General features: G+C 43.7%; 1 protein-coding gene across 6 annotated transcripts in view; it reads right to left on the bottom strand.

Annotated features, from left to right (window-relative positions):
* The window catches only part of HMGA2 (high mobility group AT-hook 2), a 103,921-nt gene that overhangs the window by 10,916 nt on the left and 78,739 nt on the right, over positions 1 to 14,266 (bottom strand). For 2 of the 6 annotated variants that reach the window (XM_015856523.2, XM_015856537.2), the window contains exon 4: positions 10,244 to 10,276. The exons of 1 other annotated variant lie outside the window; for it this stretch is intronic. In XM_015856523.2, the coding sequence (XP_015712009.1) occupies positions 10,244 to 10,276 (33 nt within the window). Of the gene's footprint in view, positions 1 to 8,429; positions 8,520 to 9,284; positions 9,402 to 10,237; positions 10,277 to 14,266 lie in introns of those variants that run through there. 3 more of the 6 variants (XM_015856531.2, XM_015856542.2, XR_001553686.2) reach the window with 3 other exon arrangements.

Raw genomic sequence — 14,266 nt, 5'->3', positions numbered from 1 at the left:
AGAAAGAAAGAAAAGAAGGAAGATTAAGCTTAACAGACTTGTAAAATGCTTTTTAAAATGTCTGAAGAGTTTAATCACTGATCTTACCACACAGACACTGGTGAGGCTTTGTGCTGGCAGCAACTCTGAGTATTTAACTTTGAGAGCTGCAGTTCTGGGTTTGATTTTTGGTTTCAGACTAAACAGCAGGTCTGCAGTGAAAGGCAGGGCAATGACTCTGAGCAAAATGGGGTAATGGGAATGCTTTCCTTGCAAACATTACTGATTGTATAACTGTGGAGCACCACTCTGCACAGGCAAAAAGTGCACAATCAGGGAACTTTGTGTTGGTTTGAATAAACTCCTCCCTCCCCCCCAGCCAATTCCTCCCCTTTTTTACAGCAAAAAAACTTCTGTTGCTATTTTATTATGTAATGCTGCAGGCTAAAAAAATATCCCTAATTTAAGCCATCTTGCCAATAAATCTACAAATACCAGGTAATCCAAAAAGGGTAGCTACGGTCTAATGACATACACTTCTTGTCATATTAACATGTTCGACTCCTAAAGGATTTAGAGCAATACATTTAAAGATTTTTCAACTTCTTGAATAGCTCGATGCCATCTGGTGGGAAGGGCAATAAGGTATGATCCTCTTCAGCATGGAGCAGGAACCCAACTTTTCAAGTTCCATCTGCACTGGACCATCAGGAGAAGCTTTTTCTAAACAAGATAGTTTGATTTAAACAGTGTGGGCCTGTTCAGCTCAATGGATACTGAAAAATTCCTTTTGATTGTAGAGCCTTTTATGGGAGTTTCTTTTCCAGTTGAGCACATCTATATTCTTTAATCAAATTAGAAAAGGTTTCTGGTAGAAATGTGTGTTTAAAATACATTTTCTTTTAGGAGCGAGGCAAATTACTACAATTTATACCTCAACGTTAATCCATTTTCCTATTCGTAAATTTAAATACTAATATAAATTACAATAAATGCCCCACCATATAACACAGTTCTCAGGAGACTGTAGAAGCCATGAGGGGAGCCACCTAACATATTGTAGCTGCCTCTTTGCTGTTCTGATTTCAGTTTCCAGATTTTGACTCAAAACAAGCATGATTATCGGGGAAAGGGTAGGAGGAGCCATTTGCTGCCCTGAATCTGATATCTCCTGGGTCCTAGAGCTCACATGTCCCATCTTACCAGACTCAAGTCTGGTTTCAATGGAGCTCTCATTTTTCTTCCCACTAATCCTGCCATGAGATCAATCATTGGTAACTCTGTGAGAAATTAAATACCAGGATGTGGGAAATCTGAGATCTGAATTTGGGCAGAATGTGGGTGAGTCTTTTTTCTTTTTTTCTTTTCCCTCTCCTCCTCTTTTCCCATGGTTGTTTTGTGGCAAACAGCCCTCCAAACCTGAGCTCAGAGGTTGGCCTTTAACAATGTGACTGCATCAACACATCAGAAGCAACATAAAAAAGTACACTGGCAATATCGTAGCCCTTTTCTGATGTAAGAAAGTCATTCCTAAAGAGAGATTTTGGCCAACATTTTTCGGAAGCATTCTAGCATTTCCAGAAATGCCTTCCAGTGGGATCAGCAGCAGAACTTCATCATGGTGATGCTCACCATCTGGAGGAGAGGACTTGATCAAGAATTTAACATTTGTGGCACTGGGATCCCAATGAAACAGAATCCATGAGATAGTTTGCTATGGAGATGTGAGTGCTAAAACACCCAGGACATAGGCAGTCATTTTGAATGGCTTTTTTTTCCCGGCCTCTGTGAGAAAAACTTATTTATTTATTTAGGTCCTATATGCAGGAAACTGAGATTACAGACACTGGACAGCCCAAAGACATTGGGTGGGTCCTTTGTGCACTGCTTTGTAATGTGTCAGTGTCTGAGCAATACATACACACTCCTGAAGCCTTCACCATGAGGGAATGAGGAGCATGTCTCACTGCATACCTATGAAGAAGCTTCCCGACCTTTTACTCTGTCCATGAGTACAGCAACACCATGCTAACAAAATCAGATGTGCAATCAACAACAGTGAGCTCACAGCTCCTCTCCAGACAGCAGCCTGTTACAGACAGCACTCATACTGTCACAGCACAAAGGGGTAGCACAAAAAGAGCACAGGATGGAAGTTCCACTGGCAAAAGTGGTTTTAGAATGTCCTTTTTGATTTCATTTTGTACTGACTTTAAGGAATCCTCTGCTCGAGTTCTCCTCTGTGAGCCACATGGGAGGAGGCATGCTTGTAAGTCCCACTGCTCCATGCCAGCCCTAACATTTGGCACAGGTGTCATGTGCTGACAGGCTGCCCAGGGAGGCTGCATCTCTCTCCAGAATAGCATGACAGTACTGATTTCAAGGAACTAAATTCACTGAATTCCACAGATGATACCCCACAGTAACTGACAGAGTGACTGTGAAATGCTTCTTACTCTTCCATTCTAAGGCTGTTGTTTTAGGCAATAAAGGAACCTTATAAAATTCTTCCAATGCCATGGAAACTCTAGAATAAAATAAAATACTGGCTTCTCAACGTTTCCTTCCAGAGCACGTTTAAAGATGTATATCAGTTAATAAGGGCTGAGCATACTGCTGTTTTCCCTAGCCAAATCTTTTTTAATAGTGATGGTATGCACATACTGTAAATGACTATTCTAGCAAATTATTTAACACATGACAAACGTGTTTTCTTTGGTCTTAACTTCAATCTCATTGTGTTTCTCTAATTTTATCTCCATTACAGCATACTTCACTCATAACATGCGATCTGAAACAAAACTGATATGGCCCTGAACAGACAAAGCAAAGACGTGTCAATTCCTAAAAGTGGATTGTAGTATGTTGTTTAAGATTGTCTCATATAACCCTGAAGCCAGTCTTAGTTACATAAGGCCCATGTCCCATGTTTTTCAGTGGAGCAAAAGAGCTGGATTAAAGCCCTGGGATTCTTAATATTTATGCCAAGAAATAGGGCATCTTACAGTGACTCCAGCTGGGTGTGGAGGAACAATGATGCTGATGGTGAAAGACGCAGAGCCTTTACGAAGTTCAGTACCCAAGTATTGGCTGTACAGGCTCTTGATACTCTTGAACTCAATGTGGTTCCTCCCTTGATATCTGTGGTCACAGCCACAGGGTCAAAGGCCTTCCTGCTCACGGCCATCCCCTGCCCATGGTGGGCTTCTTCCCCAGGAAGGAAGGGGAGAGAAGTAGGAGATGGAGAAATTGCAAGGATATGATACTTCTCGCTTATGGGAAAGTTTTAAGTTACCCCTCTGGCCCCCAAGTACTCAGCTGCAACACCTGCTCTGAGCGCCATGTGTGGAGCTGCCCAACAGTTGGAGTTTCTGTGTGTTTCTGTGTGCTCAGCATGGAGAATTTTAGGAGCAGGCCTTGCCTCGTACCTTGGGAACGAGCAGCAACCTGATAGCATGTCTGTATCAAATTGGCTAATGTGTGACCAGCGCTGCATTCAGATGGCTGCTTCCTGTGCTAGGGCTCGTGTCAAGGAAATGATGTGTTCCATGTTTAAACAGTTAACATAATCTTTTTGTGGCTGCTCGGAGTGGAAGACCCCTCCCAGGCTGGGCGATGTAGTGACACTCCTGCTATTCAAATGACTCAGAAATGACTGACAAAGCCAGGGCATCTTCAAGCTGCACGTTCCAGATGCCTGACTCTAAATCCCACAGCTTATTCCTAGCAAGCCAAGAAGAAAAAATATCTCTGGAGGTCTGATTCCTTTTTAGTTACATCAAAACATGACTGTCTGCATGCTCGTAAGTCCCTTATAAAATGGGAGCATCAACATCTCAATTTCAGCAGATGATGTTCGAATCACAGAGACTTCCCTAAAAAGGGACTTGCACGCTGCAAGTGTTCAGCATGGATAAAATACAAAGAATACAGGAGGCTTTTCCACCACAGGTGACAGGGACACCTCTGCTCCTTAGTCAGTGTGAGGGGACAAGCACTTCAGCTTGTTTTCAGACTGTGGGCACGCCAAGCAAGGTGATGCAGAACTCAGAACTGAGGTAGGTGCTGTGTGAAGCTGGGACATAACCAAACTACTTTCCTCCTGTTTGTTCAGAGGCTCTTCAAACTCTCAATCACTGACTGCACCACAGTCCAAAGCTGGGTGAGCGGCATGGATGGATAATGCTTCTCTCTTGGCACCATGTACAGCCTGAAAGCCTCCTCGGGTGAGATGCACTGGGCTGCTCTGCAAGAGACCTACTTTCAGGGTGACTTCCACAGCCACAGTGGTGCTGCAAGAAGCAGAATATTCCTCCTCCCCTGCAGAATTTGTAGTAGTGCAGCTGCTGAGCAGGAACAGCTGCTGGGTGTCCCTTGACCCTGCAGGGAAGCTGTCTACTGGCCCCAAGAGAGAGACTGGGCAACTAGTGGTCTGGGGATTTGCTGCTTTTCTCAGCCAGACTCTCACATTCTGCCTGTGGGGGAACATGGCTGTCTGTGTATCTCTTGGTACATTTGGACCGAAAAGATTAAGGGCTGTATTACAAATGTTATGTGAGTATCTAAAGATGTGCTGTTAAGTGAAGCAGCAGTTTATGGTGCACACTTAAATCTTTAACTACCTTGGTAAAACATCTGTCTGCTCCTTTTGGAAATGCAAAGTGAGCTCGTTTTATGTTTTTGTTACTGGTAGAAGGAAGCTCAATTGAAGAAAAGATGTGAATGAGCTGTGAGCAAAATCAATTTCTATAAAAGCGCTTTTCATAAACCTGATGTGCAATGGATGACCCTGTGGCTGCACTATTTACTGTATGGAGTCGTAACTGCTGGCAGTGCTTGACAGCCTGGAACTGAGAGGCCACCATCAATAAAAGAAACTATAAAGACGTTAAAAAGATGACCTTACAGAGCAGCAACATACACCATATGATCACTCTATTTTTGATTCCTGATTCTTTGAAAGTCACCAAATACTTGAATATACTCATGCACCGAAGATCATTTTTTCTTTTTTTTTTTCTTTTTACTTTCTTCTGGTTACATATTTTTTCAACTTCTTTAACTTATGTAAAATGCAATGTCTGGAAGCAGCAGTCTCAGAAGTGTTGTTCAGCCATGGTTATGTAATAAAGGAAAATCACAAACAGTTACACTTTGGAAGTCTGAATCATACAGTGATTGGGGTATTTAGGTGAAATCTCATTGCATCATGCTATTCAGATTCTATTCATATAGAAACAATCCTTTTACTATCAGAAATACCCAGCTTCCTCTTCTAACCCTCATTCTTTAGTGCTTCATCTGTTCTGGATATTGAACTTCGTTTATTTTTCCCCTCATATTTTTGTGTTTCTTTCAGAAACTTGTGCTCCTTTTAAACATTTTTTTTGTTTTTATTATTATTTCATTTGAGACAAATCATTAGAGTCCCCATCACCATAAACCAACAGTTTCTATCTTTCTCTGGAAACCACACCATGCAGTTGCCACCATTGTATCCTGGAAGGAGGAAGAAATTAAGACTTAAGGCCTGGCACCCTCTGAGAGACTCCATCTACTCCATCAACCATGTGGAAAGCAATAGATTCTCCTGATGCCCTTAAAATCAAATTCAAACCACTGTGAGGGGAACTGCAAGCTCCTTCTTCCAGTAAGGTGACCTAATTTCTTAGTGATTCTAGTTCTAGTCCACAAATTCAACATTATTTCTATTGATTTCTTTGCTTTACATGTTTCTTTTGCCAGCAGTCCTAACAGACCGCTTCAATGCTTCAAGAACGCTCAGAAGCCAAATCTGGAAGGTTTTTCCAAAGCAAGAACTTAAAAAATGAAAATGAAACCATCAATTGATTTTAAAAAACGTAAGCGATGGTAATAATGTGAAGCTTTGGAAAAGCGAACCTTCCAGGGACACATATGGGGAAAGGGTCAATACAAACAGGTTATCTCACTGTGAAGCTATTTATGCAGAAGTCCAAAAGACATTGTGCCCTTTCAGGTGGTGGGAGGAGAGCACTGATCTGGGGCCCCACTGTGGGTACAGGGCTTGGTCCTGCTGGGAATGCTTCGTGCAGCCCCACTGGGACCATGCCCCACATGAGGAGGTGCAGTGAGTCCAGGCTCACCATGGTGTAATACCCACACATGGCTGGCATGCACACATGTAGTGCTGTGGGTCTCCAGCACGTATAAGGTGGTTCCTACAGCTGTCTTTGGGAAAACATTCAGTGTTTGCTTTAACAATGGCAGTGATAAAAGAAAGGCAGCTCAATCGTTCAGAGGATGTTTAGGAGTAGTGTGAAAAACACACATGCACTCTATGCTGGAAGTGTAAAATTCCACATATGTACAGAAAATAAAGTTTTCTCCCTCTGGAAACTGACAACTTCCCAATTCTCCATGTCAATAAACACAGAAAAAGTATAACACACACAGCACAACTCGCTGGATGAAGTGGGAAGAGTGATGAAAACCCAGGGTACCAGGTCATCTTCTAGGGCAAAGGTGTTTCTAGAGCCACTGCTCCAATGAGCAAAGCTGCACTGCTCCCCAGTGGGCAGGATGTAAGTTGGGTTTGAGCAGTGCTATGTGTTCCCTCAGAGACTGAGCACTCCTGTGTGGCAGCGAGTGATTTGCCAGCCTTTTTGTGACACCATCGGGTTCTTTCAACCCTGAATCCTTGCTAGACTGGTCTGATGCTTCTGGGCTGCATATGAATATGTGAATCATCAGTGCAGCTCCTGGGCTGCAGAGCCTGTCTGACACTTGTAGGATTTACTGTTTGTCCTACACTGAATGCATATGAGATGGGTGCAGCTGTGGAACACATATAACTTGAAGTTGTGAGGTGTATATATATTATGACTAATTATCATGCATGACTTAATTGCTAACAAGACTAAGAACCGAGTAAGATGAATAAACACCACGAATGTGCATTTGCGAAAGCACAAAAAAACAAAACAATGTTTTTAGCTCTTATTCTTGTTAGGCTTTGTTTTGCTTTGTTTTAAGAGCAACTAATGCACCTAGTGTAAGATAGAGAAGTACACTTGGGCTTGGAGTGCTATGATGCCTGTCGGATTCTGACACAACCTCAAGTAACTGCACGGATTCAGACTTTAACAGACCTCCCGAGGAGGTTATAAAAAGACTTTCAAAGGGCTGTTCCACACTCACTGGATTTCTCCTCTCCAGAAACAATCACAATAAAACATGTCCTGTTTTCAGAGAACCTTGAAAGCTTTCATGATGTTTCCCTAAAAATATCTATTTCCTTTGTATTACTTAAGAGCGTAACTCTCCCATCTGGCAGAGGCTACAGCTGCCACAAATAGCTTAAAAACAGGGAAAGGGAGAAATCTGTGTTTGGGCTGTTTCTTTGCACACCTCAGTGATATTACTTCATCATTTGGACTGTTTGGCTGCCCGTTCTTCTGAAATGGTGGATTTAAAGAGAGTTTCTTGTTTTTGAGGTTTAGGCACATATTTATGTGAAGGTGCTAAACTTCCTGATGGCGTGCAGTCAGGCTCAGTATCTTTTCTTCATTTCCCCATGGAAGTGTGAGCGTACGTGTCAGCGAACATCACAGAGGTGTGTACAGACATTACTTAAAGCTTTCCAGCTGAATTTACAGTTGCATTTGCTGTCTGCATGACTGTCACTCTTCAGAGCTCTGGGGATGTCTGAGAATACTGTGGAAGTTTATAAAGGCATCTGTGCAGCCCTAAGCTGGCAACAGATATTGATAGAGAAATTCAGAGCGTGACGGAGTCCTGTGCAATGCTTAAAACCTGGGAAAAGGTGATGGGAAAGAAACTCATCAACAGAAGGAGAATGTGATATGGTTTTGCCGCTTCTATATTTTTATATATAACACAAAACCAAGAGGCATATGCAGTAGAAGCAGGAATGACAGCAACAGTGATGTAAAGTAGCACTCACAGAAGTCTTATAGGAAAGGCCAATAATTCAGAGTGCTGCACTCAGGGATAGAGCTTCTGCTGCTTCTACTATGGCAGGCTGGGGTACACACTCACAATCACACAGCAGTTCCTGACCACAGCCACTTCAGTCCTCACTGATGAAGAAAGGACACATTTCTAACTTAATCCAGACTGCCACATGGTAAAGCCATCTGGGAGGATATTTTGAAGGAAACAGATGGAAAAGGAAGAGATTCCTCTGCATGTAGAGTAAGATTTACATTATCCTCCATGAACTTCCATGTAGTCCCCATGTTTATATAATTTATCATTATTTCCTTAGACAGGTCAGATTAGGAAGCCTGCATGAGCTCATGTTCGTGTTGTTAATTCTGAGACTGAACCTCCCTCCTTTAAAGGGAAAATCAGTAGTGTAAAAGGGAATGGAGAAAAGCTACAGGACAGCCCAGCAGCACGAAGCTTCTGGTTGTCCCAGGGATTGCACTGCTTTACCTCCTTCTTCCTCCAGCCAAAGGAAGATGCTGTCAGTAGTACTTGCTCTCAGTCATCAGTTTGTTCCCCATCATGCACAAACAGCCAGCAAAACCGCAGTGCTGTGTAAGCAGGAGTGTGGGATTAGGGCCTGGTTAGACCAGGAAGGGTTAAAGACAAGTCAGTGATTTCACTGGAAATCCCTCAGGCCAAGGATTAAAAAAAAAAAGAAATGTTCTTTGAGTGAAGACATGGCACACAAATAATTTAAAGACTGTAATTCCACTAGTCCTGTTGTGATGACTGGGGATTGCTAAAAAGCCCTCTCACTCCTTTTATGCATTCTTTCATGCCTCCTAGTTTTCTATGCAAACGTTTCCATTACTAATGGGGATGTCAAAGGGCTCCTTCTCTCGCTCTCACTGTCTGAGGAGATGCAGCAGCGGCTGCACCCGGCTGGCTGAAACACCCGTGGCATGATCACCACAACCACTGCTTTGGGAAAGGAAGGATGGGAAGATCCATCCTGGGAATCTCAGTGCTTCAATTCAAACTCCTATATCATTCAACCGGCTGTTACTTTGTCCTCCTACCAGAATATGGTACTCCAGGGCCCCGCTTCATCCTCAAGCAAACCCAGCTCAGCCTTGGTCCCAGGCACTCCCTCCCTTCCTGTGCCAGGGCTCACACTCCATCACCACTCAGGCAGCCTCCATTTCTGCCTCCTGGATTTGGCCTCCCTTGCACACCACGGTCTGAGCCTCCTCCCTCCCCAGTGCCATGGAGGAGAAGGCTGGCTCTGTGCCTGCCAGCAGATTTACTACCAGGCTATCCAAGGAACAGCATGACTGCGGCCCTCGCAGTTGAAGGATGTAAATGAGACAAGGGAGAGGAAATATCTTTTATTAGAACAACTCAGTGTGTTTTGAATTGTGTGTTGTAGTCAGAAGGCTGTAGATGGTGGGTCCTCAGGGACTGGTGCTGCATTTCTTCTGTGAGCTGGCCTAATAAAAGACATTACCTCTCCTTGCAAAACTTACCTCACTTGAAGACACTACAATACTCATATAGAATGTTATCTCTGCTATTAGGAGGCATTAGTATTGTTGCCAGTGCCACTGATTCACCACCGCTGTGAGTGTATTGATTTCTTCTGTAGAAACTTGATTCCTACACATACTTTAGAGAGTTACATCATTTCACCCCTTCAACTCACAGCTAGGATGTTTTCTGTTTCTTATGTAACAGCTCTTAATTCAGATTGCAGTAGACATTACTATAATGCACACTGTACAATAATGTATTAAAACCATAAGGTGGAAAAAGGAAAGTATTATTCCCTTCTGAAAACAGACTTCCCTCCAGAAAAGCAATGGCCCATTCTGCTCCTGACTCAGCAATCATTCATATTCACCAAGGAACAGCAGTGCTGCCCCATGGAGCCTGTCAAGTAGAGACGGACAGACTTAGTCCCATGCCCGCACCTCTTCCCTGCTGGAGCACATGTAACAGAGTTACGTAATAATTAGTGGTTTTTTTTTGTTTTGTTTTGTTTGTTTGTCTTTCACGTGAGTGTCCTGGTGAAATAAGATGGAAGAGGCCATGAATGCAGTGTACTTGACTGTTTTCATTGTACCTTAGTTACACTTTGTCTAAGGTACTAAAGAACGATACCATCCAACAGAAGATCTTCAAATGCGATTCTGCCTGAGAAGCCAGCAGCTATCCCCTGCTTCATGTTATTGATGCATTTCCCTTCACTCTTTACTGTAAATGAGACCAGTCTAAATACTGAGGGAGTGTTCAATTTAAGATAGTCCAAGGAAGTTAAATCAGCTTTTCTTACCTGAGCAGGCTTCTTCTGAACCACTTGTTGAGGCTGAAAAGTCAAAAAAAGAAAGCATGATGAGAAGTAAATTCACTGAAGGTTCCATTCAGCAGAGGAAATAAAACACAGGCAAAAGTCACATTTAGAACTGGAGTGATGAATGTACCCAGCTCTTAGAGTCCTACACTTAGCAAGACCTTGCTCTGATTACTCTGGCTGTAGAAGAATATGTTAAATTTGTACAAGCAAAATAAAGGTGAGGTCTACTTTAGCGTGTTACGACTTCCAGCTATGCTATGACATGGCTGGATTTACTTTGCTGCATTACTTACCAGACTTCATACAGCCTAGTTCTATAGCCAGATTTTGCTGTCTCCATGGATGCTACACTGTGCACCCTCTTCCACACTCTTTCAGTCATGAGTTGCAAATAAGCCCTCCTTCCTGACAAGCTTGGACAGAGGTGAGGGACCAGTTCCCAAGGCAGGGCTCTCTGATGGACCAAAGCCAGCCCTGCTGCAGCTAGCAGCCAGGGCAAACCATGCCTCTGGCCCCAGGAAGCAATGGTTTGGGAGCTCCAATGAAAGAGGTGATGAGCCTCAAAAGCCAATTGGTGTGGTTTTGGGATTCCTGTCACTGGGTTGGCTGGACACATGAGCAGTAGGTATGGGTGCTGTGCCCACCTGCCCATGCTGAGGAGTTGGCTGCTCCCACCTGGGAATGGGAAACAAGGTCCCAGATGAGCTGGGAACACAACTCATGGGCCTCCATCCCACCTCATCCACTGGAGCCGCGGGGAGGAGGAGGAGAACCAGCTAGGGAACTGACATCCACGTACTTAAAATACACCACCACTGGTGGTGTGACCCCTGCGGGTGCAAGGATCTGTATGGAACAATACAACCACAGATACAAGAAGAAATCCTGACACCGTGAGCACAAAAGGGCTTTTCTTATTTCAGTGGGGCAAAGCAGCCTTCCCCCCTCTCTACCCCCCAGGATCTTCTGTTTTCAAAGCGTATGAATGGCACCCAATGATCTTCTTCCTGCCCTTCCTTCCTGCCTGTTCCTAATCCCAGCAGTGATTTTAGTGCCTTGCTTGGGTAGAAGCCAACACGCTGTCCCTCTAGATAGCCAAAAAACTAATTTTCATGACAGTGTAGTAGGAAATAACTGGAATATTTCTGAATAAACAGTTTAGTGTAACTGGCCTTTCAGAGCAGCATTTCAGTGGGAAGGATCAATGAAAATGTAAATTCAATGTAACTGATTCAATTCAGACTGCCGGCCACCAGCATCCCACTTTAACAAGGGATGCTTTGTTTATTTGCACTCATTTTTCTAATTTGGTGGAATCTTATTGCTGTTTTATTTTTGTACCCCTGCCTCAGGCGCTAAGTTCTGCTCTCACATAAATAACTGACCGAGAATAAAAAAGAAAAAGAAGAAAGCAATGACTGGGTCTGTCTTTAAACTTTGAGGCAGATCTTTTTCTTTTCCATTAAGTTCCCTTGCAGTGGAGAAGTGATTAGTAAGGCACGCATTTTCCTGACACCTTTTCCAGGTGGACTGCAAACCCTGAACTGATTACAGGCATTTGCTGCTCTTGGACAAAGATATTATTTGTTTCACGTTTAATGGAGCTCTTCGGTAATCTGAAAGGTTTTTCTGCTTTGTTTTCTTTTCCTTGCCTGCTGATTACACCTGTGTACGTTTACTCCCAAGCCCTATGAAATCTGCAGACATTCTTAGCGGCTGACTGCTTTCTCCTGTTCAGAAATCCCCATATATTTTTGGCTGCGTGCACCGCATTCATGTGACTCTCACACACTGTAGCTCAATGAAATCTTCTGAAAGAGCTGCCAACTCACCAAATTTTCCATGAATTAGGTCCTGACACTTCAATGAGAGGAAAGACAATGTCTGAAACAAGGCCAGCCCTGGCTTCCTGCCTAGTATGTGTCACCATAATTCTACCAGCTGCCCTTCCACACAGCACTTCATACTTTTCAGACCACCAGAAAGCCCCTTGAATACTTTCAGTGATAGCTGGGGTTTGAGCTGCCAGTGTGTTTTCCCAGCCTCTGGCACCCAGTGGCTCCAGATTGGGCCTAGAAAGTTTTTGTGTGTGTTTGTTTTGTTTTGTTTTTATTTTTATGAATGGCTTTCGTGGAGGACTCTGACTCAAGCACAATACTATACGGCCATTCATAAAAAGCAGAGGGAAAATATTGTACTTTGCCCAGTTGGAAACCGTCTGTGATACTGACCAAGGCTCGAAGGAATCCCAGTCATTCGAGACCTCTGCTATCTTAGTGCTGCATGTCAGGAGCTCCCTGACAGCGTTTGCTCACTGCCAGCCAGGCTTCCAGCGGAGCACAGCGCATGTTCTGCTTTCTCCCTTAAATGGAAGAAACGCAGCTCCAAAGGACGAGGAGCTGGGCTCAGCCTCTTGCCCAGACTAGTGGCACACACCGCAGTGCGTGGGAGCCGTGCCTGTTCCTGCCAAGCCCAGGGTGGTGGCTGTGATGGCTGTATCATGATGGTACATGGGGCACTGCCCATCCCCTGGATGAGCCCTGGACACAGGGCTACTGTGTACGGCCACTGGGTACCACAGTGCATGCCCCCTCAGAGACCCTCTCTGGGGCTAACCCAAACCAGCAGAACCAGGACACACAGGAAGAATGGAACATTTCCTAAGCAGTCTCTTTGATTTCATTAACTGTCGTGGATGTGATGCCTTTGGAACCTTCTTGACTCACTACAGATACAAACGCCTCTACTTGCTAAGCTTTGTGTTCACTGACTTAAGAGATCTTTTCAGGGCTTCAAAGGAGACACCTCTGATTCAAAAGGCTGTGGCAACTACATGTTCAACTAGCTGGGAAGAAAGGGAATCCGTCTTGGTTATGTATAGAAAGGACTGGAACCACAAAAAGCCAAGGACAAGAGGCTTTAAAGAGGTGCTTTGGAGAAAAATGAAGTTGTACACAAGATGTGAGGGCTCTGAATTATTACATATCCCTCCAGGAGCCCACACAATACAATGGCAGGTCTCCTGCACAGCCAGGGGCTGCCTCACTTATTGCAGTGATGGTTTGCAAGCAGAGTTCTATGAAACACCCAGCTTCCACACCTTATTTTTATCCTCAGTGGAAAAAAAAACCAGCTAGTTTACACTGAATCTATATCAGCTGAAATTCCATATGTACAAAATCATGTTTTACATCAAATTTACATCAAATGCAAGTGCAAGGAAATCTTAAATAACTTTCTCAAAGACCAAGCAACAGCGCTGGAAAAATCCTGTGACCGTGTCTTTTCTGCCTTACAAGAATTAATCCAAAATGCAACAGAATGTTTTGCCATGTTTGAACTATGAAGTCAATGCGGGCTAAGACAGACCCAGTACTTTAGAACTTTGTGATAAGATCCCTTACTCTGAAGAGAGAAAAACTAACCACCTAAAGAGCAAGGTATGCCAACCTTTTGGGAGCTTTAATGTTGATTCTAAGATTTGAATGTTCAAAGCCCAATTGTTCTACAACATACTTCTTCCACACCTCCCCTGCCACCTCACCTCTAGCTTTATTCTCAAATTCTGTCACTTTACTCCTTGTCAGTATCTTAGAAACATCCTTACAGCCTAAACCTGGCTCAGGAATTCCCGGTTGGACAAAAATGGTACCATCAGATAACTTCTCTCTGTTGGTTAATACAGACACTGGTCAAACAACTTCACTGCTTCCTTTATAAGAACAAAAGAGCAGCCTTGTGTGACGGGCCCATATTCATCTTGTACCAGCACTCAAAACTCGTATCAAATTCAATTTGTCACACTTCCCATTCTCTGTAGCACTCCCCCTTACACTGTGACTTTTCCTAGTGCTACAATAAGGACAGTTAAGGATAAGCCTATGTCAGCTAAGATGAGCTACGCAGGAACACATTTTTAATGACCAGAGATAAAAGCACTGGTCTGCATGTAAATCATTCACCGACCACTGTGCCTGAAGCTACAAGCTGCAGTCACGGTGC

This window comes from Coturnix japonica, chromosome 1 (assembly GCF_001577835.2).
Source record: "Coturnix japonica isolate 7356 chromosome 1, Coturnix japonica 2.1, whole genome shotgun sequence".
NCBI classification, from domain to species: Eukaryota; Metazoa; Chordata; class Aves; order Galliformes; family Phasianidae; genus Coturnix; species Coturnix japonica.
Note: the sequence above shows the minus strand (reverse complement) of the source record. Positions and strands in the feature narration are given on the sequence as shown.